The sequence below is a fragment of the Octopus sinensis genome, linkage group LG1 (genome assembly GCF_006345805.1).
Source record: "Octopus sinensis linkage group LG1, ASM634580v1, whole genome shotgun sequence".
In the NCBI taxonomy this organism is placed as follows: domain Eukaryota; kingdom Metazoa; phylum Mollusca; class Cephalopoda; order Octopoda; family Octopodidae; genus Octopus; species Octopus sinensis.
This window is the reverse complement of record NC_042997.1, coordinates 81,800,753-81,826,508: the sequence shown is the minus strand read 5'-3', so window position 1 is coordinate 81,826,508 and position 25,756 is coordinate 81,800,753. Positions and strand designations below refer to the sequence as shown.

Here is a 25,756-nt window from a genome sequence, read left to right as displayed (position 1 = left end):
TTTTTACGTGCCACCGGCACGGAGGCCAGGCAAGGCTGGCACGGCCACGATCGAATGGTGTTTGTTACGTGCCCACAGCACGGAGGCCAGTCGATGCGGTACTGGCTACGGCCACGTTCGGATGGTTTTCTTATGTGCCACCAGCACTGGTACCACAAAAATACAAATTCCATTTATGTTCATCGATTTTGATTTGGTTTGATTTTCACTTGCCTCAACAGGTCTTCACAAGTGTCCCAAGAAGGAAGGTATGCACAGGTGGACTGACTACGTCCCAGGTAGGGGCCATGGGTTATGGCCTCACATGCCCTGCCGGGTCTTCTTGCGCACAGCATACTTCCAAAGGTCTCGGTCTCTGGTCATTTCCTCGGTGAGACCTAAAGCGCGAAGGTTGTTCTTCACCACCTCGTCCCAGGTTTTCCTGGATCTACCTCTTCCACAGGTTCCCTAAACTGCTAGGGTGTGGCACTTTTTCACACAACTATCTTCATCCATTCTTACTACGTGTCCATACCAGCGTAGACGCCTCTCTTGCACACCACATTTGATGCTTCTTAGATGCAACTTTTCTCTCAAGGCACTTACACTCTGTCGGGTATGAACACTGACATTACACATCCAACGGAGCATACTGGCTTCATTTCTTGCAAGCTTACGCATATCCTCAGCAGTCACGGCCCATGTAGCATGGCTGTTCACACATATGCGTCATACAGTCTGCCTTTTACTCTGAGCGAGAGGCCCTTTGTCACCAGCAGAGGTAAGAGCTCTCTGAATTTTGCCCAGGCTATTCTTACTCTAGCAGTTACACTTTCGGCACACCCACCCCCACTACTGACTTGGTCACCTAGGTAACGGAAACTATCAACTATTTCAAGTTTTTCTCCCTGGAATGTGGCGGAAGATGGTCTCTGCGCATCTTCAGTCTTTATTGAACCAGAGCATCTGCCACATACAAAAACTATCTTCCTAGTTAGCCTTCCTTTGACATTGCTGCACCTCTTATGTGTCCATAGCTTACACTTGGTGCATCTTATAGAGTTCCTACCTACGCCTTTTCTACAGATCGAGCAGGGCCATCTACCTGAAGGTGTTTGAGATTTGTCTACCTTCCTACTTATTAGGACTTTGGTTTTAGCTAGATTGACTCTCAGGCCCTTCAATTCTAATCCTTGCTTCCACGCCTGAAACTTCACCTCGAGTTCTGATAGTGATTCAGCAATTAGAGCAAGGTCGTCAGCATAGAGGAGCTCCCAGGGGCATCCTGTCTTGAATTCCTCCGTTATTGCCTGGAGGACTATGATAAATAGGAGGGGGCTGAGGACTGAGCCTTGGTGAACCCCAACCTCCACCCGGAATTCTTCACTGAACTTGTTGCCAACCCTCACCTTACTAACAGCGTCCCTGTACATGGCATGCACAGCTCTCACTAACCATTCATCTATCCCTAGTTTCCTCATTGACCACCAGATAAGGGATCGGGGGACCCTGTCAAAGGCTTTCTCCAAGTCAACGAAAGCCAGGTACAGAGTTTTATCTTTGGCTAGGTATTTCTCCTGCAGCTGTCTCACCAGAAATATGGCATCAGTGGTGCTTTTCCCTGGCACGAAACCAAACTGCATCTCGTCTAGGTTGACTCCCTCTCTAATCAGTTGGGCTATGACCCTTTCCGTAACCTTCTTTACCTGATCCAACAGCTTAATACCTCTGTAATTACTTGTATCTAGGGCGTCACCTTTACCTTTGTAGCAGTTGACTATTATGCTACTACACCAGTCATTGGGTATGACTCCTTCGTGTATCACCTGGTTATCTATACGTGTGACTAGGCTATAGCCGACACTGTCAGATATTTTGAGCATCTCAGCAGTTCAAAATCAAGTTCAATTATATATAATTAGAATCCCACTATGTTTTGTACATCTGCTTGTACCCCCCGCCCACATACACACACACAAAGACAAGAGGGAGATAAAGATTTAAAAGCATGGCATTTATACAGAAGATTCTGAGAAAAGTAAATTAAAGAAAGGAGTGACAGTTATTATTCCTATGATAACCTAATACAGATTTTTACATAAACAGAATTTTATACTGATATAAACTAATGTAGTTTATCTCCAAGCTAGCTCTGATCAAACAGTTGTGTTATTAGGATTATTTTATTCAGAAAAATCCAGATTTTACTTTTTAATCATACTGTATCTAGGATTACATTATCCAACGTGTCCTTTCTTAACCCTTTAAGGCTCAGTATAAATACGGTTTTTCATGGAGGATGCAAAAAAATGGAAAAGCATAGATGATAATAACTTATAAAGCAAATGTTGCTTATATATCACACCTATCTCCTTCAGAATTTAGCAATGTGTCAATAAGCTACACCTGACCTTAAAGGGTTAAAACAATAAGGTATGATTTGAGGGAGAGTTGACTGCAATGTAGGGATTATCTCACTACCTTGAGAACATGGAAAATTGAAATGAGGTGATGTTCCTGCTAACCCAAAAAGAAAGAAGAAATTAAGTGGTATTAGGTGAAGTGAATATCTAGAATAGGAATCAAAACTAGTTCATCACTATCAGCTTATATACTATTCTAAGGCATTTGTCACTTCATGTTTTTATTCAAGATAAAATTATCACTAAAAATATCTACCAAATAAATTACAATTTGTTCTTTACAATTAAGAATTAGATTTTACCATCAAGCATCTTACCATTTTTTAAATTCAAGGTATCGTTTTCTACAGTCCTGTCACTAGAATGATAACTTTGATTCTAAATGAACAAAATAAAAAAAATTCATGTTAAATATGATATAATACAAGCATAATTTATATAAACAGATTTAGCATTTTCCATAAATTTTAGTTTGATTCTCAATGGTATCCTTGCAACTAGATTTATCATAATTCTTTCCGATTTGAAATTACAATTGATAGACTTATTCACAAAAAAATGTTCAGAATTCAAATCCAGCTGGATTTGATTTTATATTTCATTCTTTGAATTAAGAGCAAATATTTAATAGCTTCCTATTGTTAAAACAAAATTATATCAGAATGCATTGCTTTATATCACCTTAAAATTTTACTGGGATTTAATCTTTTGACTAGCCATGCTAGGACATTACTTTCTGGGCTTTTAAACAATTATACTGCCCCTACTCTAATACATTAACAGCCTCAGACCAGTTTCACTCATGAGGCCTAGGTGAACCCATGGGTATGGTACAAGACACTTGGTTAAGGTATGCACTCTGATTAAACCTTGATCCATGTGATTGTAAAATCAATTTCTAAATCTAACAGCCATGAATGATTTAAGATATTGTAAATAATTTTAGCAAGAAGATATGAAAAACCATTTAAAATAGCATCTTTCAAAATCTACTGAAATTTTGTCCAACTATACCACTTCAATAAGTGACACTGTTGTGTAACAAAATTTCAATAAAATCTAAACCAATAAATGTTCATGCACAGTAGTAACATAATGATAAAATGAAAACCTTTCTAAAACGTCTTTTTAAATGTTTAGTCTGGCTATAACGATGTTTTCCTCTAGGCATACCAGGTCTATGGTGAAAGGACCTTAAAAGAAATTCATTATTGTTAGAATTACAAGCAACAAACAAAATACATCTTTATATTACTAAATTGTTTTATATTAGTTTAATGAATAGTTAACTAAAAGAAATTCTGTCCAAATGACAGCTACAATACAATGTTTTCTCTCATTTTTACAGGAAACGATGTAAGTAAAAATTTGCCTATGTGCAAATTTTGGCTTTCTTTGCAAAGTATGTGCACATCCATTAATTATACATCTTTAATTAAAAACATTCAATTTTGAAGTTCTTATGTGAGCACATTTTTCTTTAGTGTACTCATTATAAAATGTGTATACATGTGCAAAGCTAAAAGAGAACACTGCCACAAATACTGTACTAATGAGAGTTGTTTTTGCTTACAGTCAACAGCTAGCTTTGAGAAGTGGGCTGCATAAACCTACTTTTTCTACAAGATGACATACTCCATGAATATGTGCTGTCATCATTGTTTTTTAGCAGCTAGTTTTCCATGCTTGAATGGATCAGATGAAATTTGTTGAAGATTTTCTTTCTGTAGCCAAGTAAAGTAATATTTCTTCCAATCCTTTGAGCATAAACAGAACAATGGCTGGACATGATTTCATGGAAGATTGCAAACCAACAATACCACTTGTATGATGGTGATACTTTTTACAACTAGCACATGACATCAAGACAAAGAGACATGAACACATACATGACAGACTCCTGTCAGTTTCGGTTTATGCTTATAAGAACAAAAGGTTTAAATATCTTTCAATAACTATATTAAAAGAACTTCCTTAATGTTAATTATATAGGTTGCAAAAATGGTAAAATAACTTCAAATATAAAAATGTCATAGGATAGGAATGCTTACTTTGATTCTAGGACCTCTCCACGACTAATTTTGTCATCCATTATGAATTTTTTCTTGGCAATATTAGCAGTAGTTGGGAAATTCCTGAAAACACAAAATTTTGAAAACAATAAATATTAAATTGAATTTTTAAAATTGTGTCAACTTGCAAAAGCTAATTAAATACAGTCTAATTACAAGCATTCATCTTAACTACAAAAAAATGCTAATATTTTACAGAGTAATTAAAAATTTCTCATTTATAAGGAATGGATCATAGTGTTCTATGATCCAATAGTTTTAAATAGATGCTTTGCGGGGCATATAATTATAAATATTCTAATTGATACAGAAGGCAGCATTGCTTTAATAAAAAAGCAACTGAAAATAATTATAGACAATAGCACACAATATCTAAGTTATTCAATTAATATCAACGATGTGCTGGGTCTAAACATACAATAACACATAAGAACTCTAGCATTGTAAAGTGCATTTTACTGCACCTTATGATGCTAAAGTTGTGATGTTTCACTGTAGTCAATATGGAATTAACCACTTGATAGGTACATTCAATGCACCTAATTAGTGCTTTAAGTCTGTATTCTTTAAAGTCTGTCTCCTTTAAAGACAGGCTTAACTGCATTTTACCGTTTCCTTTCTGCAATCCATTTCTCAATTTCTTCCTGGGATTCCATGTTCCATATTTTTTTAGCAAGTCCTGTATCATGATGCTGAAATATAAAATAAAACAGATTAAATGAGTTTCATGTAAAGTCAAATCTTTATGAGCCAGTATATCGTCAGTAAAAACTGTGTGACATATGAAATAAAAAAAAACCAGCTCAAGGGAGCCAACTTTGTCTGCAATATTAAGAAGTATATGTAGAAGGAATAAGCAAAAGAAAGCAAAAGGAAAGTGAACCTGTATCAACAAATTTTCGTTGCCATTTCACTATAACTCTTATTCAGAGCAGGATATACTCATAAACAGAGAGTTCAGGACAAGAAATATAGAATATTAATCAATGATCAACAATGTAGTCAGTAAAAGATTTTCACAGCTGTACATTTCTGAGACCCATTTCAAATATCAGAAATTATCTACTACTTAAAATCATGAATGCATATATATATATATATATATATATATATATATATATATCAACCCCGAAAGGATGAAAGGCAAAGTCGACCTTGGTGGAATTTGAACTCAGAACATAGCAGCAGACAAAATACCTATTTCTTTACTACCCACAAGGCGCTAAACACAGAGAGGACAAACAAGGACAGACAAACGGATTAAGTCGATTATTCAACCTCCAGTGTGTAACTGGTACTTATTTAATCGACCCGGAAAGGATGAAAGGCAAAGTCGACCTCGGCGGAATTTGAACTCAGAACGTAGCAGCAGGTGAAATACCGCTAAGCATTTCGCCTGGCGTGCTAACGTTTTTGCCAGCTTATAAAAATATAAGTGTGAATATCAGTGTGTTACACTTTTTCAACTTTACTCCTAGAGGTCATAGCCCAACATATACCATTTCAGAATCAGGCCGACTCCGTGAGTAAATTATAATCATTCTGGGTCAAATCTGGACCCACACCCTGAAATTTTGGATTCCCAAGTTTTCATTAGTATAATTGTTTACAGCAATTGTTTTTATACAATAACATTTTTTATAATCTAAAGGCTAAGTAAATTAAAAACCATTCCAGGCCGAATCCAGACCTGCAATCCTGTAATTTTGGGTTCCTGTTTTCGGTGATTTTTTTTTTTTTTTTTACATGATTGAAAAGCAAAAGAACGAAATATTAAATGGATTTATGAATGAAAGTTTGGTAATTGCGTTTGCTTCCACCACGCAACACTTATTATTGCAAACAGGTCTTAACTAACCTAAACTACACACACACACAAATACATTCATATATATATATGTCTCGAGTTGTATCTGTAATTCAAAGGGGCCAGCCTTGTCATATTTTGTGAGGCTGAATCTCCCCGAGAACTATCTTAATGTTATCCATGTCTGTGGAGTACTCAGCCATTTGTGAGTTAATTTTATCCTTGTGTTAATGAAAAGTGAAACCGGCTGTGTGTATGTATCTATGTATGAACTTTTCTTTGGAGTTATGTATCTGCTGTCTCTTTCACTTCCTTTGTGTCTCTCTCCTGCTTTTGATTTAACAATATATGTATCTATTTATCTACTTCTCTCGTGATGTGATAAACATTTAAAAACACAAAACGAATGCAGTCACCACTCACTGTCTCTTTCACTCTCTCTCTTTCTCTCTAAATTCCTCTCTGCCCTCCTCTCTTGCACTTTGCCACTTCTTTGAAGTAAGTGTGACACACAACAGGAACATACAAAAACAAAAAATTAGCGTATAAATATTATTGATAGTCATGAAAGGATTAAAACATTTCAAATCTCTTCTAGTTTTTATATAGTGTACTATCAAAGGACCTTCGCCTTGCAAGTTATTTGATGACCCCTGCCAGTGTTGATGCATGAAATCCACACTGGACTTCAGTGGTTGGTGTTTGGAAGGGCATCCAGCTGTAAAAACCAAGTCAAAACAGACAGTGAAGCCTGGTGCTGTCATCTGCCTAGCCAGCTCCTGTCAACCCATCCAATCCATGCCAGCATGGCAAACAGGCATTAAATGATAATGACTGTATGATACAGATAGTTTACTCTATTTCTAAGAAACTGATCCCCGATTTTCACTCCTCAGAATTTTGAAAGAAAAACATCTCCAATACTGTATGTACAACATTCATTTGAGACCTTTACTTCATAGAGAATAACCAAAATACAAAGGGAAAAAAGACAAAAAAAGGGATAGGAGATAAACATTATTAAAAGGAATTCCTATGAGTTTGACAAGTTCAAATGTTTTTACTTGATTGTGGACGTCATTAACTGTCCACAAACAAGCAAAACACTACATACTATTTTTTCTTTGTTCTCAGATGAAACATAAGAACCCAGAACAATAGATTCTTCACTTGGCAATTGAACTTCTTAAATTCTTCTATGGACTAATTAATTCTTTCTACTAAAGGTACAAAGCCTGAAATTTGGGAAGTGGACTAGTCAATTACATCAACCCCAGTGTTTCATTGGTACTTTATTAACCCTGAAAGGGTGAAAGGTAAAGTCAACCTCGGTGAGTTTTGAACTCAGAATGTAAAGATGGACAAAATGTCACAAAACATTTTGCTTAGTGTGTTAATGATTCTGCCAGCTCATTGCCTTTCTTTTATGGACTAATTAATAACACCACAAATGACAGTTTTCTCACTAATCATATTGACTGAAAGGAAGCAACTATGTAAGATAAACACTTAAGATCACAGACAATATATAATTGGTAAAAAATATAGGGATTTAGAAAATATGATAGAGTAATAATATGAAATACTTAAAATTTCTAAACAATATTTACCATTTTGACGTGTATTTTAACCAATTTTGGGACAGCAAAATAATTACAATTTTCTTTGGGGCACTGAAAAAAAGAAAATAAATGAGTCAATATCATAGTGAGTTCTAGGGAAAAGGGTCTAAAAAGCATTAACATCCATGGAGTAATTGATGAGGGAAAAATTACTTGTATATCTCCATTGATATATGTTATACGTGGACAAAATAGAAAGACAGACAGACAAACAGAGGAGGCAAATACATTCAAAACACAAGATAAGCACAGGTTACAACTTTGCTTTGCAACTATGTGTTCCACTTTGTGGCACACTATGAGCAAGAGCTTCAGAGTGACCTATGCTTTTTGAGTGGAATTAACAGACAGAAACTGAGAGGAAAACTGTTGTGCATGTGTGAGTGTGAATGTTGTTCCAAATGTCATTAGTGTCTGAGTGAAAAGAAACAGTGCCTTTATTTGTTTCAGTTTTCAATGTGAGGAATGAGAGAAAATACACTTCACATGGTAAACAGGTATGGGTTCATGACAAGAAAAGCATCACGTTGTAGCAAAAAAGTGAATGTGAAACTGAACTAACAAACAATAGCAAAATAAAATCCACAAAAACTATATCAATGATGATTGTGTGTTGGTGATGTAGTGATCTTAATACTAAAACTCTAGGGATGTTTGTACCTGAAATATCTCAGAAATAGCATATTTTATCTTAATTTTTTGGTTTTTCATGTATATTTTCATACTTACCTTCGGTAGTGCAGTACAAATTTTTGTGACATTTGGACCTCTTTTTATTCATGAAAATGAGTAAACTCATGTTTGTTATTTCTTGACGACAAAAAATATGACTTCTGTGACAACACACATAATGAATGTCACGACTTGTCAGTCAACACAAACACACATCTGCTATCTGTGACATATACACACTCACACAGTTTTCATACCCTCAGAAAAAAGAAACAAAAAATTTTTATTTTTGAGGTACACAATATTTTAATCATTTAGAAATATTTTTAACTGAATGTGATTTTGAAAATGTAAGTTATTTGTACAGTAAGTATTTATATTCTAGCTTTCTTTAAACAAAGTTTTTTTTTAAACTATATTCAAGTCGTTAATTTCTGTAAAATTTTTTATTTAATTTTGTTTTAAAGTGAAAGATGTATGTACGTGTATATGAAATAGATTGTGCATGTGAGAGAGAGAGAGAAGAGAGAGAGAGAAGAGAGAGAGAGAAGAGAGAGAGAGATAGAGAAGAGAGAGAGAGATAGAGAAGAGAGAGAGAGATAGAGAAGAGAGAGTGAGTGGGTGAAGGGGTGTGTTTGTCATGTATACATACATACATCAATACACATGAATACATTTTTTTGTATGTGCATGTGTGTGCAAGAGACAGAGAGTGAATGAACACATGTTCTCATGTATGTGTAAGTGGCAGTCTTTCTCTCTCTCTCTCTCTCTCTCTCTCTCACACACACATCCATTTCATATACCATTCATACAGCTTTCACTTTCTCCTCTGTTTCACTTTAAAACAAAAGTAAATAAAAAATTTTTATGGAAATTAACGAACAAAACCAGCTGATCTGGATGACAGTTCCGAGAGTCAAAGCAAAAGATTGTCCCTAGGGAACACCATTACAAAAATTATTTTGGGTGCATTCAGCATATCTCAGCACCAAAGGTTTGGCTGCTATTTTTAGCATGCCCTGCTATCCCGTAGCAGCTATTTGCAATAAAGGACCCAAAATACCCATTACGTGGTAGCAGGGCATGCAAGAAATAGCAGCAAAAATGTTCCATTCCAGGGAAAAGAGCCGTTTATGCATGATTTTGATGTCACATTTGTTGAAAGCATGCGAAATAACCCGGAAAAGAAAGAAAAACCAATGACACAAAACTCCATTGCTGGGAAACTCAGACTTTCCAGGTGAACCAACGAGTCATAGGTAGTCTAGTGGTAGACTATTACCATTACAATACTAACATACAATGGAAGTACATATTCACCAATTGATGGCTTCCATGCCGGTGGCACCTAAAAAGCACCAACTGATCGTAGCCGTTGCCAGCCTTCTCTGGCCCCTGTGCTGGTGGTACATAAAAAGCACCCACTACTCTTACGGAGTGGTTGGCGTTTGGAAGGGCATCCAGCTGTAGAAACACTGCCAGATCAAACTGGAGCCTGGTGCAGCCTCCTGGCTTCCCAGACCCCAGTCGAACCATCTAACCAATGCTAGCATGTTAAACGATGATGATGGGAATAGCATTTATGGACAGATAGATATATTAGAATAAAATAATACATAAGCACTACTAAAAACCAGTCCTTAATATAAAAAGAAATTTTTTTATTTTTCTTATTATATATATCATGGTAAATTTCAATCATTGGACAGCAACCATGCTGGAGCACTGCTTTAAAGGGTTTTAGTCAAATGAATTGCCCAGTCCTCTTTTTATTTTTTAAACCTGATACTTATTCTATCGGTCCCTTATGCTCAACCACTAAACTATGGGGATATAAACAAGCTAACATTAAGATGAAGTGGTGGTGGTAAGGCAGGGACAAAGACACACACACACATATATATATATATATATATATATATATATATATATATGTATATGTATATATATATATATATATATATATATATCATTCTTTAACAAGAATAGTATTCACAGTAACATTGAAGTTTCAGCCAGGTAAGCCATCAGCAGATGGACAGGTGGAACTAGATATATTATCTGAATTTTATACTATGAAGTATCCATCATGGCTGGTCTCACCAATTGGTTTCACACAAAAATACAATGGAGTGTTAGGTAACAATCGAATTATATAATTATGTTCATCAGAGGTAGCTGATATGGAAGTGAATATGGCAATTGCTCTCTATTGACAGAGGTGGATTAGCACAACCAGTCAGTGGCTGCTGAGAAAAAAAGTAGTTTTGTCTGCCATATCCACTCACAAAGCTTTGGTCAGCCCAGGGTAATAGTTGAAGAGACTTGCCCAAGGTACCATGCAGTGGTACTGAATTAGGAACCATATGGTTGGGAAGCAAACTTCTTACCATACAGCCATGCCTACACCTAAGTACCTGGAGAATTTCCTAATAAAAGGGCCACAGTTTTCCCAGTTTAACCAAGTAATAAAGCAAGATAAGCAATAGTTAGGTAAGCTAAAATTTACACATTATAAATATGAGCGATTAAAATTTGCAACTGTGGTGCCTTGGCATTCATTGATAACAATGAGATATACTAATATGGTATCTTTCCTTTTCTTGTTTCAGTCATTAAACTGCAGCCACACGGGGGCACTGCTTAGAAGAATTTCAGTCAAATGAATTGACCCCAGTATTCACTTTCTAAGCCTGTTACTTATTCTATTGATCTCTTTTGCCGAACCACTAAGTTACAGGTACATTAACACACCTACACCTGTTGCCAAGCAATGATGGGGGACAAAAACAGACAAAAAAGATGTGCACACACACACACGTGTATATATATATATATATATATATATATATATATAAATAAATAATATTATTACCAGCAAGTCTACCTATCTATGATGGAGGCATAAAATGAGGAAGGGAAGTCATAACATCAGTATGTATTGGGATATGTGTAAATGGACTTGATAGATTACTGGGTGATGTCTTAGAGAAAGCACATTGTTGGTAATACAGCATTCTATTGTAACTATATGACATGTGATGACAATTCACTCCCAAACTGAAATAGGCTCCCAGCCTCTGTGTCATGAATGGTTATGTAGACCACTCCTAGTGAAAGCCAGAGCTTCCTTTGACCACTACATAAAAAGAATTAAAAAAATAAAAAATTTTATTTAAATATACTTTTATTTTAGTTGTTTACACTATTTTACACTTGCTTATACTCTTATACATTCAAAGTTCACAAATTTCCTTATTTAAATTATGGATCATATTCCTTTCGATATCAATATAATTACAAAACTTCTTTGTAGACGTTTTTTTGTGCTTGGTTGACACTTATTTTCAAATTACTGCAGTCCATTGCTCTACTCATAGTGATGTATAACTGGCCGTGTGTAAACATCGAAGTGGGTAAAAATACACCTACACAATCTAAAGTCTGGTCTTGTACCTTGTTTGCTGTGATTGCGCAAGCGGAATCTTTAGGATTGCAAAAAATCAAACTAAGACTTACCTCTCACTGATCTATGCAAATCACGTCTGGATGTTCTGGTACCATAGGTTATTTTGATTGACAAAACTGAGATGTAACAACAGCTGCTTTGGATCCTGCTCAAGACTAACACACTACAATAACCACTAAATAATCACACACACTATATACTGACACACACTTTTTCCATTTTATTTTCGCTATTTAACTGTTCTTGAGGCCCCCTTCATATCTATGATGGGGCCACGAGAACTATACAATGAAAATCCAGAGTTACTTGTGGCTGATGAATTTTTAATAAAAATTTGAAGGTGATTTATAAATTCAAAAATCAATATCCACAAAATAATCATACTTCGATTTTTTTTAATGCTAAAAATCCTGAAAAATATCGTAACCACTGGTCCAGCTGTCTGGCCATGAAGAGGGAACAAAGAGATGGACAGGCAGACAGACATAACGCCCATTATAGTAAGATAGCAAAATTGCCCATCTACAAAGGGAAATAAAGGGATAGTATCACAAATCTAAACCCTCTAAATTCATGAACTATACAAGGAGAAATCCAGAGTTAATCCTCATCACTGGAATTTTAACAAAAAAAAATCAAAGGTGATTTATTAATACAAAACTCAATCTCCACTAAATGACTGTATTTTTTCAACATTTTTTTTGTTAAAAAACTTCCTAATTACCTCCTTTGTAATCCAAAAGAACATCATGACCATTGGTCCAGCTATTTGGGAAGGGGAACAGACAGATGGACATAACACCCATTATTATTATTATTAATAATAATAATATAAGTGGCCAGCAAGTATTAAAGCCGAAAAGATAAATTTATAATTATAATTGAGGGTACACAAAGTACCAGCGTTGCTAGAAATAAGAGTAAAAAAATACTCAAATAAGCCACAATTTCACTGAAAATTCAATAGAGTGACGAAAACTGAGGAATGAGTAAAAAAGTTAACCTACAATTGTGGTTGCATCTCCACATATTTTAACTCCTTTGTGCAACTAGTTACCTCACCCTCCTCTCCCTGGAACCAATTTCCATCCTTCAAACTCAGTACCATCCCTTCCCACTATTCACTGATTACTCTTTTGTGATACCAAGTATCCCTCCTCTTCTGAGCTACATCTTAGGAATACAAAACCTCATCTCTACCTCCCTCATATCTGCTATCACTCTCAACATCCCCTCATATCTGTTGTCAACAATTCCACCTTCGCTCCACTATGTAACTCAAACCTTCATCTCTGTCCCTATAAATTTCTCTCCCTATTTTCTGATAGGCTTATTCTAGTGCTACTCTCCATCCACTTCTAGTATTGCCACTTATCACCTCCTCCTTCTAAGCTATTTCTTTTATGTTCTCTCCCACACTGATATTTACTACCAACTACACCACTGCTCTTCTACACCATTCACTATATTAAACTCTGTCCCCCATCTCTAACTGCTTGTCACTTTCCTCTCACACCTCCCAATCCCAAGTTCATATTCTTTCTTACATTCATCTTATATCTAGACAGTATGCTCTGACACTTCTTCAATATCTGTATTATTTCCATATACCATTTGTCTACAGCAAGAAATTTTCTCTACAATAAAACACAATGAATGGCTTTCTTACAGGTTCAAATATGCCCCAAGCATATTTGAACCGGTAATAACCTCATATTTATACACTTCACTGCTTAGTGCTGCCACCCCACCTTTGCAGTTACTTCCCCCCACTCCTATACAATATAAGGTAGCAATGTATCTCCTTTTAGCAAAACACACGTGCATGTCCTCTATGATACTTTAGCTTTTTAACATTAGTTACATGGGGAGGGTTCTTTATGTTGCAAGTTACTTAGTGACCTCACTCAAGTTGATGTCATGTAAAAGGCACCCAGTACACTCTGTAAAGTGGCTGGCATAAGGAAGGGCTTGGAAACCCTGCCAATCCAGACATCAGAGCTCAACAGTCTTCTGGCCCATTGGATCCTGTGAAACTATGCAACCCATGCCAATATCAATTTAAACTATAAAAGTAAAAAGAGTAATGAATTTTAGTTAGACACTCATTCATTTTTGCCATTTCGGTTAGTTATTAGTGAGTACATTTACCTTTTCATGACAGTCAATATGTTCTTTGTAAATCAGCTCTGTTTTGAAGCCACGGTCACAAATATCACAGTTAAAAGGGAAATCCTCAATAAGATTTTTCTTCTTTTTATTTTTTTCCTGAAAAGTACAAATATAAAACACATATATACATCATCATCATCATCATCATCATCATTTAACGTCCGCTTTCCATGCTAGCATGGGTTGGACGGTTCAACTGGGGTCTGGGGAGCCCGAAAGCTGCACCAGTCCAGTCAGATCTGGCAGTGTTTCTACAGCTGGATGCCCTTCCTAACGCCAACCACTCCGAGAGTGTAGTGGGTGATTTTATGTGCCACCGACACAGGTGCCAGACGAGGCTGGCAAACGGCCACGCTCGGATGGTGTTTTTTTATGTGGCACCGACACAGGTGCCAGACGAGGCTGGCAGACGGCCACGCTCGGATGGTGTTTTTATGTGCCACCGACACAGGTGCCAGATGAGGCTGGCAAACGGCCACGATCGGATGGTGTTTGTTACGTGCCCACAGCACGGAGGCCAGTCGATGAGGTACTGGCTACGGCCACGTTCGGATGGTTTTCTTGTGTGCCACGTGCCACCGGCACTGGTACCACAAAGATACAAATTCCATTGATGTTCATCTATTTTGATTTGATTTGATTTGATTTTCACTTGCCTCAACAGGTCTTCACAAGTGTCACAAGAAGGAAGGTATGCACAGGTGGACTGACTAGTCTTGCCGGGTCTTCGGAAGGTGTTTTTATGTGCCACCGACACAGGTGCCAGATGAGGCTGGCGAACGGCCATGATCGGATGGTGTTTGTTACGTGCCCACAGCACGGAGGCCGGTCGATGCGGAACTGGCTACGGCCACGTTCGGATGGTTCTCTTGTGTGCCACCGGCACTGGTACCACAAAGATACAGATTCCATTGATGTTCATCTATTTTGATTTGTTTTGATTTTGATTTCGATTTTCACTTGCCTCAACAGGTCTTCACAAGTGTCACAAGAAGGAAGGTATGCACAGGTGGACTGACTACGTCCCAGGTAGGGGCCACGGGTTATGACCTGACTAGTCTTGCCGGGTCTTCGGATGGTGTTTTTATGTGCCACCATGTTCCCACAGCACGGAGGCCAGTCGATGCGGTACTGGCTACGGCCACGTTCGGATGGTTTTCTTGTGTGCCACAGGCACTGGTACCACAAAGATACAAATTCCATTGATGTTCATCTATTTTGATTTGTTTTGATTTTTTGATTTGTTGATTTGTTGATTTGTTGATTTTCACTTGCCTCAGCAGGTCTTCACAAGTGTCACAAGAAGGGAGGTATGCACAGGTGGATCGACTACGTCCCAGGTAGGGGCCACGGGATATGGCCTGACTAGTCCTGCCGGGTCCTCTCATGCACAGCACACTTCCATAGGACTCGGTCTTCACTCATTTCCTTGGTGAGACCTAAAGTTCGAAGGTCGTGCTTCACCACCTCGTCCCAGGTTTTCCTGGGTCTACCTCTTCCACAGGTTCCCTCAACTGCTAGGGTGTAGCACTTTTGCACACAACTATCTTCAGCCATTCTCGTCACATGACCATACCAGCGCAGCCGTCTCTCTTGCACACCACAACTGACACTTCTTAGGTTCAACTTTTCTCTCAAAGTACTTACACTCTGACGATTATGAACACTAACATTACACATCCATCGGAGCATACTGGCTTCATTTCTTGCAAGCTTACGCATATCCTCAGCAGTCACGGCCCATGTTTCACTACCATGTAGCATGGCTGTACGTACACACGCATCATATAGTCTGCCTTTTACTCTTAGCGAGAGGCCTTTTGTCACCAGCAGGGGTAAGAGCTCTCTAAACTTTGCCCAGGCTATTCTTACTCTAGCAGTTACACTTTCAGCACACCCACCCCCGCTACTGACTTGGTCTCCTAGGTAGCGGAAGCTATCAACTACTTCTAGTTTGTCTCCCTGGAACGTGGTAGAAGTTGGTCTCTGCACATTTCCAGTGTTTATTGCTCCTGAGCATCTGCCACAGACAAAAACTATTTTCTTAGTTAGCCTTCCTTTGACATTGCTGCACCTCTTATGTGTCCATAGCTTACACTTGGTGCACCTTATAGAGTTTCTACCTACACCTTTTTTACAGATCGAGCAGGGCCATCTACCTGAAGTCGTTTGTGATTGGTCCACCTTCCTACTTATTAAGACTTTGGTTTTGGCTAGGTTGATTCTAAGGCCCTTCGATTCTAATCCTTGTTTCCACACCTGAAACTTCTCCTCCAGTTCTGATAGTGACTCAGCAATTAGAGCAAGGTCATCAGCATAGGGGAGCTCCCAGGGGCATCCTGTCTTGAATTCCTCCGTTATTGCCTGGAGGATAAATAGGAGGGGACTGAGGACTGAACCTTGGTGGACCCCAACCTCTACCCGGAATTCTTCACTGTACTTGTTGCCAATCAAGGATTAAATTTGTTTTGAAGAGATTTATTTCAATTTATCAATTTTATCACTACAGCATAATTCTGGTTAAAGCACATCATATAACCCCTCATTACTTTTATATTTTTGGAATTTTCAGAAAAATCTTGGAATTTTGTGTTACACACGAGAATTCATACGATTATGAAAAAAAATCTTTTAAAAAATTTTTTAAATTCTCTTTTTCAAAATTTTTGAGAGAGTCTCTATGTTTTTTGGTCAAAGTACCTGACCATACTAAACAAACTTTAACTGCGCTGATACAAAGATGGATTTTACCTAGGACTCACATAGTTAGTGATGGCTGGTGAGCATATAATAACATCGGTATCCTGAATGATGGTGCCTACACGCACAAGGTGATTATACACCAACAAAATTTGGTAAATTTCGATACTTTCACCCGCACAATTTTCACTTAAAAAAAAAAAAAAAGCTTGGATTTTTTGCATGACCTCCTAATATGCTGCAAACCTCTTATTTTTGTTCGGAAAAAAGATGGGGTTGGAAACCGGACCCCCTCCCCCATTCCATATTCATTGGAAATTGTTTTGTTTTTTTAATGAATTATAGTGAACTCCTAATATGCCACAAAACCCTTTTTTGGTCTGGAAAATAGAGTGGGGTGGAAACCTTGGAAATTTCACCCTCACCCCCTTGGGAAGTACACCCACACGATTTTCACTAAGAAAGAAAAAAAACTTGCAAGCACTGGCATCAGTGATGGCATGTAAAAAGCACCATTTGAGCGTGGTCGATGCCAGTACCACCTGACTGGCCCCCATGCTGATGACACTTAAAAAGCACTCTCAGAGTGGTTGGCATTAGGAAGGGCATCTAGCTGTAGAAACCTTGCCAGAACAGATTGGAGCCTGATGCAGCCTCCTGGCTTGCTAGACCTCAGTCAAACCGTCCAACCCATGCCAGCATGGAAAGCAGACGTTAAACGATGATGATAATATAATATATTGCTATACCATTGAAAGTTTAGGTAAACTTCGTCACTCACTCACTTTTTCTTTCTGTCCCCACCCAAAAACGAAACGCATTAGTTACCCAATTTCGGCACCAAAAACTGCAATGGGAAAGTGCTTTAGTTTTTCAAATCTATTCTGCAATCTGGGATTATTATGTTATATCCAGTGATTTTAAGAGGCATGGGATTTTTTCCTTTTGAACGGCACTTTTCAACACAATTTCTAGTTAACTAAGCACTTTTAAACTTCGTATACTGGTAGAATGTGTTTATAAAACATCATTTTCTCTTGGCTTTATAGAGAAAATTCTATATGTTGTAACATATTTCGTCTTTAATTTTGAGCATTTCAGCAATTTTAACCAATTGCTGACCTCCATTTAGGTAAATAACATTCTGTGCACAATGAATATGTCCCTCCTTTAAGAAACAGATTGGGTTTATTTACATTTCTGAAGAAAAGAGATACCCTTCCCCAACCCCTAAATCTGAAATAGATTGAAATGCAATAGATCGATACTAGGGCCATAATTATGGGTGACATTTTCATTTGACACCGCTAGAAAAAAATCCCATTTTCCATAGCGGTGTCGTATGAAATTGTCACCCATAATTATAACCCTAGTATCGATCTATTGCATTTCAATCTATTTTAGATTTAGGGTTAGGGTGGGGGAAGGGTATCTTTTTTTCTTCACAAATGTAAATAAACCCAATCTGTTTCTTAAAGGAGGGACATATTCATTATGCACAGAATGTTATTTACCTAAATGGAGGTCAGCAATTGGTTAAAATTGCCGAAATGCTCGAAATTAAAGACGAAATATGTTACAACATATAGAATTTTCTCAATAAAGCCAAGAAAAAATTATGTTTTATAAACACATTCTACCAGTATACGAAGTTTAAAAGTGCTTAGTTAACTAGAAATTGTGTTGAAAAGTGCCGTTCAAAAGGAAAAGATCCGAGGCATGAAAAAGATATTTTGTTTTAATATTATACTTTTACTCGTTTCACACATATACACAAACTCTAAACGTGTGATATTTAGATGAATTTTGTATCAGTCTTTATCTCTCCACAGACTTCGTTACCACTAACTTCTATAACCTCTGCATTTTCACTTATGTATTTTCAGACTTGTTTAAATTTTCAATCTAATGTAATCCACACTCTGTCAAAAACGTATTTCTGCAAAATGTTATCTAAAGAAACAGCAAAAGATATTTGAAAATGGGGGAGGGTGAAATTTCCAAGGGTTCCACTCCACCGTACACCGTTTTCCGGACCAAAAAAGGGGTTTGTGACATATTAGGTCACCAGTAATATTGTAAACATTAACCGTTGCTGCTTTTACTACTTATCTCCCCTTAATTTTTGTTTACTTTTTTGATATAACCATACTGAACAATTACCATCGTATGAATTCCCTTGTGTAGAGCAAAAAAAAAATCACAATTTTCTGAAAATTCCAAATAATATCAAAGTTATGAAGGGTTGTATAGGCTGTTCAAATCAGAATTCATCGTTTTTTTGGGGTTTTTTTACATTTGCTTTTGTATTCAGGAGATCGTATGCTGAAACAAAAACAATTGCAGCATGGAAGGTGTTTATAAGCCATTTAAAACAATTTTGACAAATTAAATTTAAATGTTGAAGTGAATCTTGTGTGTTTTTAAATGGCTTATAAACCTTCCACGCAGCAATTACTTTTGTATTCAGTTCTGGAATACTTGATATAGTAATGACAAGGCGAAAAATACACCTTTCATCACACGAGTATACTTTCAGAAAGTTTATTTTACAATTTGTATTAGTTTGAATGAAGAGAAATTTTTAAACAGTACAAATTATATTAGATAACAAATTTTATAAAAATACAACAAACCGGTTTTATTTGATTATTTTTGGTATTTCTTTGAGAAGAATTGTTCTTATTTGTTGCTGAATTAGAATTATAATCTCTCTGTCTGTCATTCTTATAAGGCCGCGATTGGTAATGTGGAGAGTTATATGGTCTCTGGCGATGTTTATACCTTCCGTCCTTGATAGCGTAATTAGGATTAGAGAATGACTGTGCTGTTGGGGTGAACTCTCGGTGGCTATATATACCAGATGAAGCTTCATATGACTGAGGCAATGGTGGTTGTTGATATGGTTGGTGGTAGAATTGCGGCCAAAATTGTGACTCCGGAGGATTGTAATTACTATTTTGTGTTGCTGGTGTCGTGTTGTGCCAAGGAGTAAAGTTAGGTTGGTAAAATGCCGGCTGTGACCATACATTATAAGGATTCTGCATTCTGTTGAATAGAACTAGTACTTTATTTCCACGAGCGTCAACGTTACTCTCTGTGATGCGCAATAAGCGTGTCAATTAATAGCAACATGTGCGTCTTAAAACCGGAAGTCATGAGTTGCGTCCCTTACAATTAAGTTAAAGTTTTCTTTCCTAATTAAAATCTAATTCTAAAATACTTAATTTTAAATGTTAATAATTATTGGTGCCCCAGCATGGCCGCGGCCTTCGGGCTAAAACATTTTTAAGGATTTCAGGATTATATATATATATTGAGGATCTTTGGCTTTTGGTACATGAGCTGGCAGAAACGTTTGCACGCCGGGCGAAATGCTTAGCGGTATTTCGTCTGCGTTACGTTGTGAGTTCAAATTCCGCCGAGGTCGACTTTGCCTTTCATCCTTTCGGGGTCGATAAATTAAGTACCAGTTACGCACTGGGGTCGATGTAATCGACTTAATACCTATGTCTGTCCTTGTTTGTCCCCTCTGTGTTTAGCCCCTAGTGGGTAATAAAGAAATAGGTACATATATCCGTGGGACTTATAACGCCAATATTTTAATATATGTCACTGTAAATAAATACAGTAATTTGAAGGAAAGAAAATAATCGAGTAAGCGAAATGAATAAGTAAATGCATAAAAGTTACTTATTGGCATTCCTTCGATATAACTCGAAAAAACTAAACATTTGACTTCGGGTATTTCCGTGCCAAATGACAGTTGCCGAAATGGGAGAAGAAAGCTAATTGGTTGTGTGTGCGTGCCTGTTCTGTTTTTATGTATTTATAGGTTGTGGAATATAGATTATGCCAGCAATGTCTCATTTTAAACTTGAAAAAAACCTTGCATATTTGTTATAACTGCTTCATGTGTGTAAGTAAACTCCGCAAATTACCATGCAGAAAACAGAATCGAAGTTTGCATCGCAAATATCAGAAAACGAGAATGCCATATCAATTATACTAGTCCATGTTTTTTTTTTTTGTTTTTTTTTTAACTTCTAATGAGGAGAAAAAGAGGGACTATACAATGCATTTTATGAATTTCATAAAAAAAACATTCTTGAAGTTTAAATTAGTCAGTATTATACTGCCAAACGCATTTATGAAATTCATAAAAGCATTGTCTCTGTTGTATCGTTGCCAACTAAACTCGAACAGATACGTTGAAAATACGGCCTCTGATACATAAACTTCGATTATAGATACAAAGTGATCCAGACATCCAAGTTTACTAAGTATTTTCCATAGCAAGGCCCTATTCACAGTATCAAAGGCCTTTAAATCAATGAATACCTGGACAAGATCCATATTCTGCTCATAGCACTTCTGCATCTGTCTTGCTGTGAAAATCATATCCATTGTCCCTCTACCAAATTGGAAGCCACATTGAGATTCAGATAGTACATCATTTACGAGACACCCATTCAGGCAGGTAAGAAGAATATTTGCCAGAACCTTGCCAGAAGCTGGTAGCAATACCTCTGTAGTTACCACACATTGTTCTGGCTCCTTTTCCTTTATAGAGAGAAAGAATAATTGCATCCTTCCAGTCCTTAGGCATTACACCATTCCTCCAGACTGCATTAATAAGTTCATGAAGGGACTGTATGATGTAATCACCACCAAATCGCAAGACCTCAGCACAAAGTCCATCCTTTCTAGATGCCCTACCAAGATTCAATTTACTTATTAATGTCATTACCTCATCTAATGAGGTCATGGAATTTAAGGAACCACTGACAGGTCTTTGTTGCATAGTATCAATCACTGTTTCATCCACAACTGACTCGTGGTTTAGAAGTTCGGAGAAGTGTTCAATCCAGCGCCCTGTGATTTCTGTTGATTTAGTAATTAGAGTAGAAGACTCCTTGGAAAGTAAAGGAGCTGATGTGTAGTTCTTAGGCCCATAAACTTGCTTCATAAGATGGTAAAACTTCTTGCTATTTGCATCAGCAGCAGCCTGAACATTATGAGCAAGATCCTTCCACTAAGTGTTCTGCTTCCCCTTCCAAAAAAAAGTGTATCCTCAAGTTGACCATCACCTTCTAGACGAGTCTCTGAAAGTGCAGCTATATCACTGTTATAGTGGTTCAGCTCATGAGCAACAAGTGCAGTGCATCTTTCAGGCCTACAATCAGTCTTGTTATCCAACAGAGTGTGCACATTCCAACATGAAATGTTCAAGTTCCATCCAGATTTTGTAAATAAAAGTCTTTGTTTTTCGAGCACAGGGTTGACATCCATCAGTCGTGCTAAACTGACCAGATATAGAAAGACAGGCAATTTTTGGGTCACCTTTTCTAGAACCTCCCCAGCCTCCAGGTGAGCAATGCCCTCTCCAAATGGAGCTGCTCAGACACGCATGCAGCAACCGAATCCTACCACTGTCTTGGGTGACAGGGAGATGACTTTATATCTAGCATGTGCCGCCTACATGCAGGTTGCTTACTACATTCTTCCAACCCGTCAGGTCTGCATGCTTCACCACCTTCCCATCACTGCAGGACTTCCAAATAAAAATAAAATAAATATATACTAAAAATAAAGATAGATGTATACTGAAAATAAAATAAATATATAGAGAGCAGCACATATCGAGCAGAAGTCAGCAATGCCTGTCCAGAGTTTTAGGTCCAATAAGGCTTGCACAACACCTCATACATACTCTCCACTTTATTGACATTATCCAGAGACAAGCCAGAGCAAGATGTCTGGTGCCAATATGTGTCACAGGCTCAGAGATGTTTGAGTGCCATGATCTCTAGCACAAACCAAAGATACCCAAAATGTCCAATGCCATACCCTGCATATCAGAGTGACCTTCTCCTAGAGACATGCTTCAACAGAAGCTGAAGGGTGCTTCACTCCCAAGGTCTTTCAGCATGCAGGACACCATCCCAGAATAGCTGTTGAGCCTGCACTAGGTTCATCCAACCTTTCAACAGGTTTTTAATCCTGCTGGGTTTTTAGCAATCCTCCTCACCAGGGTAGCCTGGTGGGGGTGCTGATTTAGTCGCCAACAACCCGACCATGCAACAGGTTGTACTGGATTCCATGTTACCTGTAGCACTTATGAGAGCCTCATAAGTGACCTGACATACATACATACATATATTCATACATACATGGGATTACATCATAGAGCATAGGGAGGTAGTACCATGACAATATTTCAGGACAGCTGCTAACTACATGCATGGCATCTTCCACAGAAACATGATGTAGCCTACACGTGTGGCTGCACCTTGGGATTACAAGTGCATCACTGTCTCTCTTGTTCACTAGATACTTTGTGGCTATCTCCTGTTCCTGGATTGCAAATACATAGCCTTCAAAGTGTGATGTGATGTAGTGGTCTTGTGTCCAAGAGAGGCTGCACTTTGTGTCAATTCTACTGTCTTCTTCAAGCTTCCGGGCAACATACCCATGCATAGTTTTTTTTTTCTTTTGTATGTTGTCACAGTACTACATTGTGGCACAATGTTGTTGCTAAAACAATTTACAATGCCATCCACAAAAAAGACTGTCCTGAAACAAGCTTAGAAAATCCCTCTGTTATGGAATACATTCATGAACACCAACTTAAGGAATACTGGTGGAATATTCCCATCAAAGCTTCTGTCAAATGTAAACATAACAGGCCAGATATTGTTTGGGACAGAGGGGCCAAGGCATGTACCATCATAGAGATCAGCTATCCTGCAGATATAAATATCTCTTTGAAAATCAAAGGAAAAGAGGATATCTATGGACAACTGCTTCAAAACCTCCAGCTTTTATATCCAGACTATGAATTCATATTCATATCAATAATAATTAGAGCACTAGGTTTTGTTAGTAAATGCTTAAAGGAGAATCTAGATAAACTAAGATTTTCAGAAAGAGAAATTGACCGACTGATTCATACATCACAAGTGCAACCTGTGAGTGAAACAGTAAAAATATGCAAGACTTTTCTCAAGTTACAAATGTGAATTTGTCTGTGTTAACTACATTCCGAAGATGGAGCCTTATATATTTGTTGGAAACTGGCTCCCTCCTCAGTGGAAGATTTATAATAATTTGAAAATAGATACATACATACATAATGACCAATTTGTTAATAATAAATAATTGTTATCTTCCTAATCTCAAATTTCTTTTCTCCTTTTAACTGGATATAAACTACATGCTTAATATATATCTATTGTTTTAAGGGAATTTCATTCCCCACCAATACTAGATTTTTGAACCTGTATGGTGAAGGCACATGGCTCAGTGGTTAGAGCGTCAAGCTTACGATCGTGAGGTTGTGGGTTCGATTCCCTGACCAGGCTGCGTGTTGTGTTCTTGAGCGAGACACTTTATTTCATGTTGCTCCAATTAACTCAGCTGTAGAAATGAGTTGTGATATCACTGGTGCCATGCTATATTGGCCTTTGCCGTTCCCTTGGATAACATTGGTGGTGTGGAGAGGGGAGGATGGTATGCATGGGCAACTGCTGGCCTTCCACAAACAACTTTGCCCAGACTTGTGCCTCAGAGAGTAACTTTCTAGGTGCAATCCCATGGTCATTCATGACCAAAGTGGGTCTCTTAGCCAGTGGAGATTTTGGTCTACCTTGTCATGTCTACACTTGTACTCTTTCTGCGCAAGACTTTCATAAGCACTAACAATGTGAGTCACACTTTCGACCCTCTTCCCACACATTCTGCAGAGGCCCATTGCACTTGTGTGACACATATTCTTTTTCACTGAGCTGGTATCCAATTACTTGTGTGGTATATAATAATAATAATAATAATAATAATAATAATTCTTATAATTATTATTATTATTATTATTAATAATATTATTATTATTATTATTATTATTATTATTAATATTATTATTATTATTATTATCATTATTATTATTATTATTATCCATCATATACACTCAACAAATTAGATTGTTGGAAAAGAAAAGAATCCTAACATCGGGCTACAACAAGTTGCCTTAAATGCCAAAAACCCTCCTAAGTATCCTAGCTGTCCCTAATAACTCTGTTTTCTACAGCTGTACTAAACTGGGTTTTATGCTTATTTCCTCTATCCATCTATTCAGATCTTTAGGAAAAGTTCCCAGTGCACCTATAACTACTAAGATACATTTTACCTGCACTTTCCATAGTCTCTGTAAATCAATAGCTAGGTCCTGGTACTTTGCTATTTTTTCTATACTTCTCATATTAATTTTTTCATCATTTGGAATTATAAAGTCAGTTATCTGGCACTTTCAATTCTCCTTATCTACTACTTCCAAATCAGGCATTCTAGCTTCTGTTACTCTGTCAGTCAGAATTTTAAAGTCCCACAACATCTTATACTTTTTGCTTTCTAATATTTTACTAGGTTCATGTTCATACCATTTATCAGTATGTTCAAATCCTAGCTTTCTACAAAGCTCCCAGTGGATTGCTCTTCCTAGATTGTCAATCTTTTCTTATATTCTTTCTGTGCCAGCATGCTACCTATATTCACTTACTATATGAGTAATGCTTTCCTCTTTGCATTTGCATAATCTACATTGGGAATCTACTTGGTTTTTGTCTATTTTGGCTTTTATTCAATTAGTCCTTAATGCTTGATCGTGTGTAGCTACTAACGAACTTTCTGTCTTCCTCTTCAGCTTTCTTTTCTGCAACCATAACCATGTTTCATTACTACTGTTTACTGAAACTATCTTTGGGAATCTACCATACAATGCCTTCTCCTGCCAGTTAGATAATTTCTGTTCTTTTTTTTTTTTTGATTCTTAAGTTCGTTTG

At 37.3% G+C, this 25,756-nt stretch overlaps 1 protein-coding gene across 2 annotated transcripts in view; it reads right to left on the bottom strand.

The window, feature by feature from the left end:
- LOC115214229 (nuclear fragile X mental retardation-interacting protein 1) overlaps positions 1-20,068 on the bottom strand; it is a 33,641-nt gene extending 13,573 nt beyond the window's left edge. For both annotated transcript variants that reach the window (XM_029783352.2, XM_029783360.2), the window contains exons 1-7: positions 19,556-20,068; positions 14,199-14,315; positions 7,892-7,954; positions 5,084-5,166; positions 4,454-4,537; positions 3,514-3,595; positions 2,720-2,780 (exon numbers count right to left, since the gene is read on the bottom strand). In XM_029783352.2, the coding sequence (XP_029639212.1) occupies positions 2,720-2,780; positions 3,514-3,595; positions 4,454-4,537; positions 5,084-5,166; positions 7,892-7,954; positions 14,199-14,315; positions 19,556-19,966 (901 nt within the window). In that variant the 5' untranslated portion in view covers positions 19,967-20,068. The remainder of the gene's footprint in view (positions 1-2,719; positions 2,781-3,513; positions 3,596-4,453; positions 4,538-5,083; positions 5,167-7,891; positions 7,955-14,198; positions 14,316-19,555) is intronic.
- Positions 20,069-25,756: the final 5,688 nt, after the last annotated feature.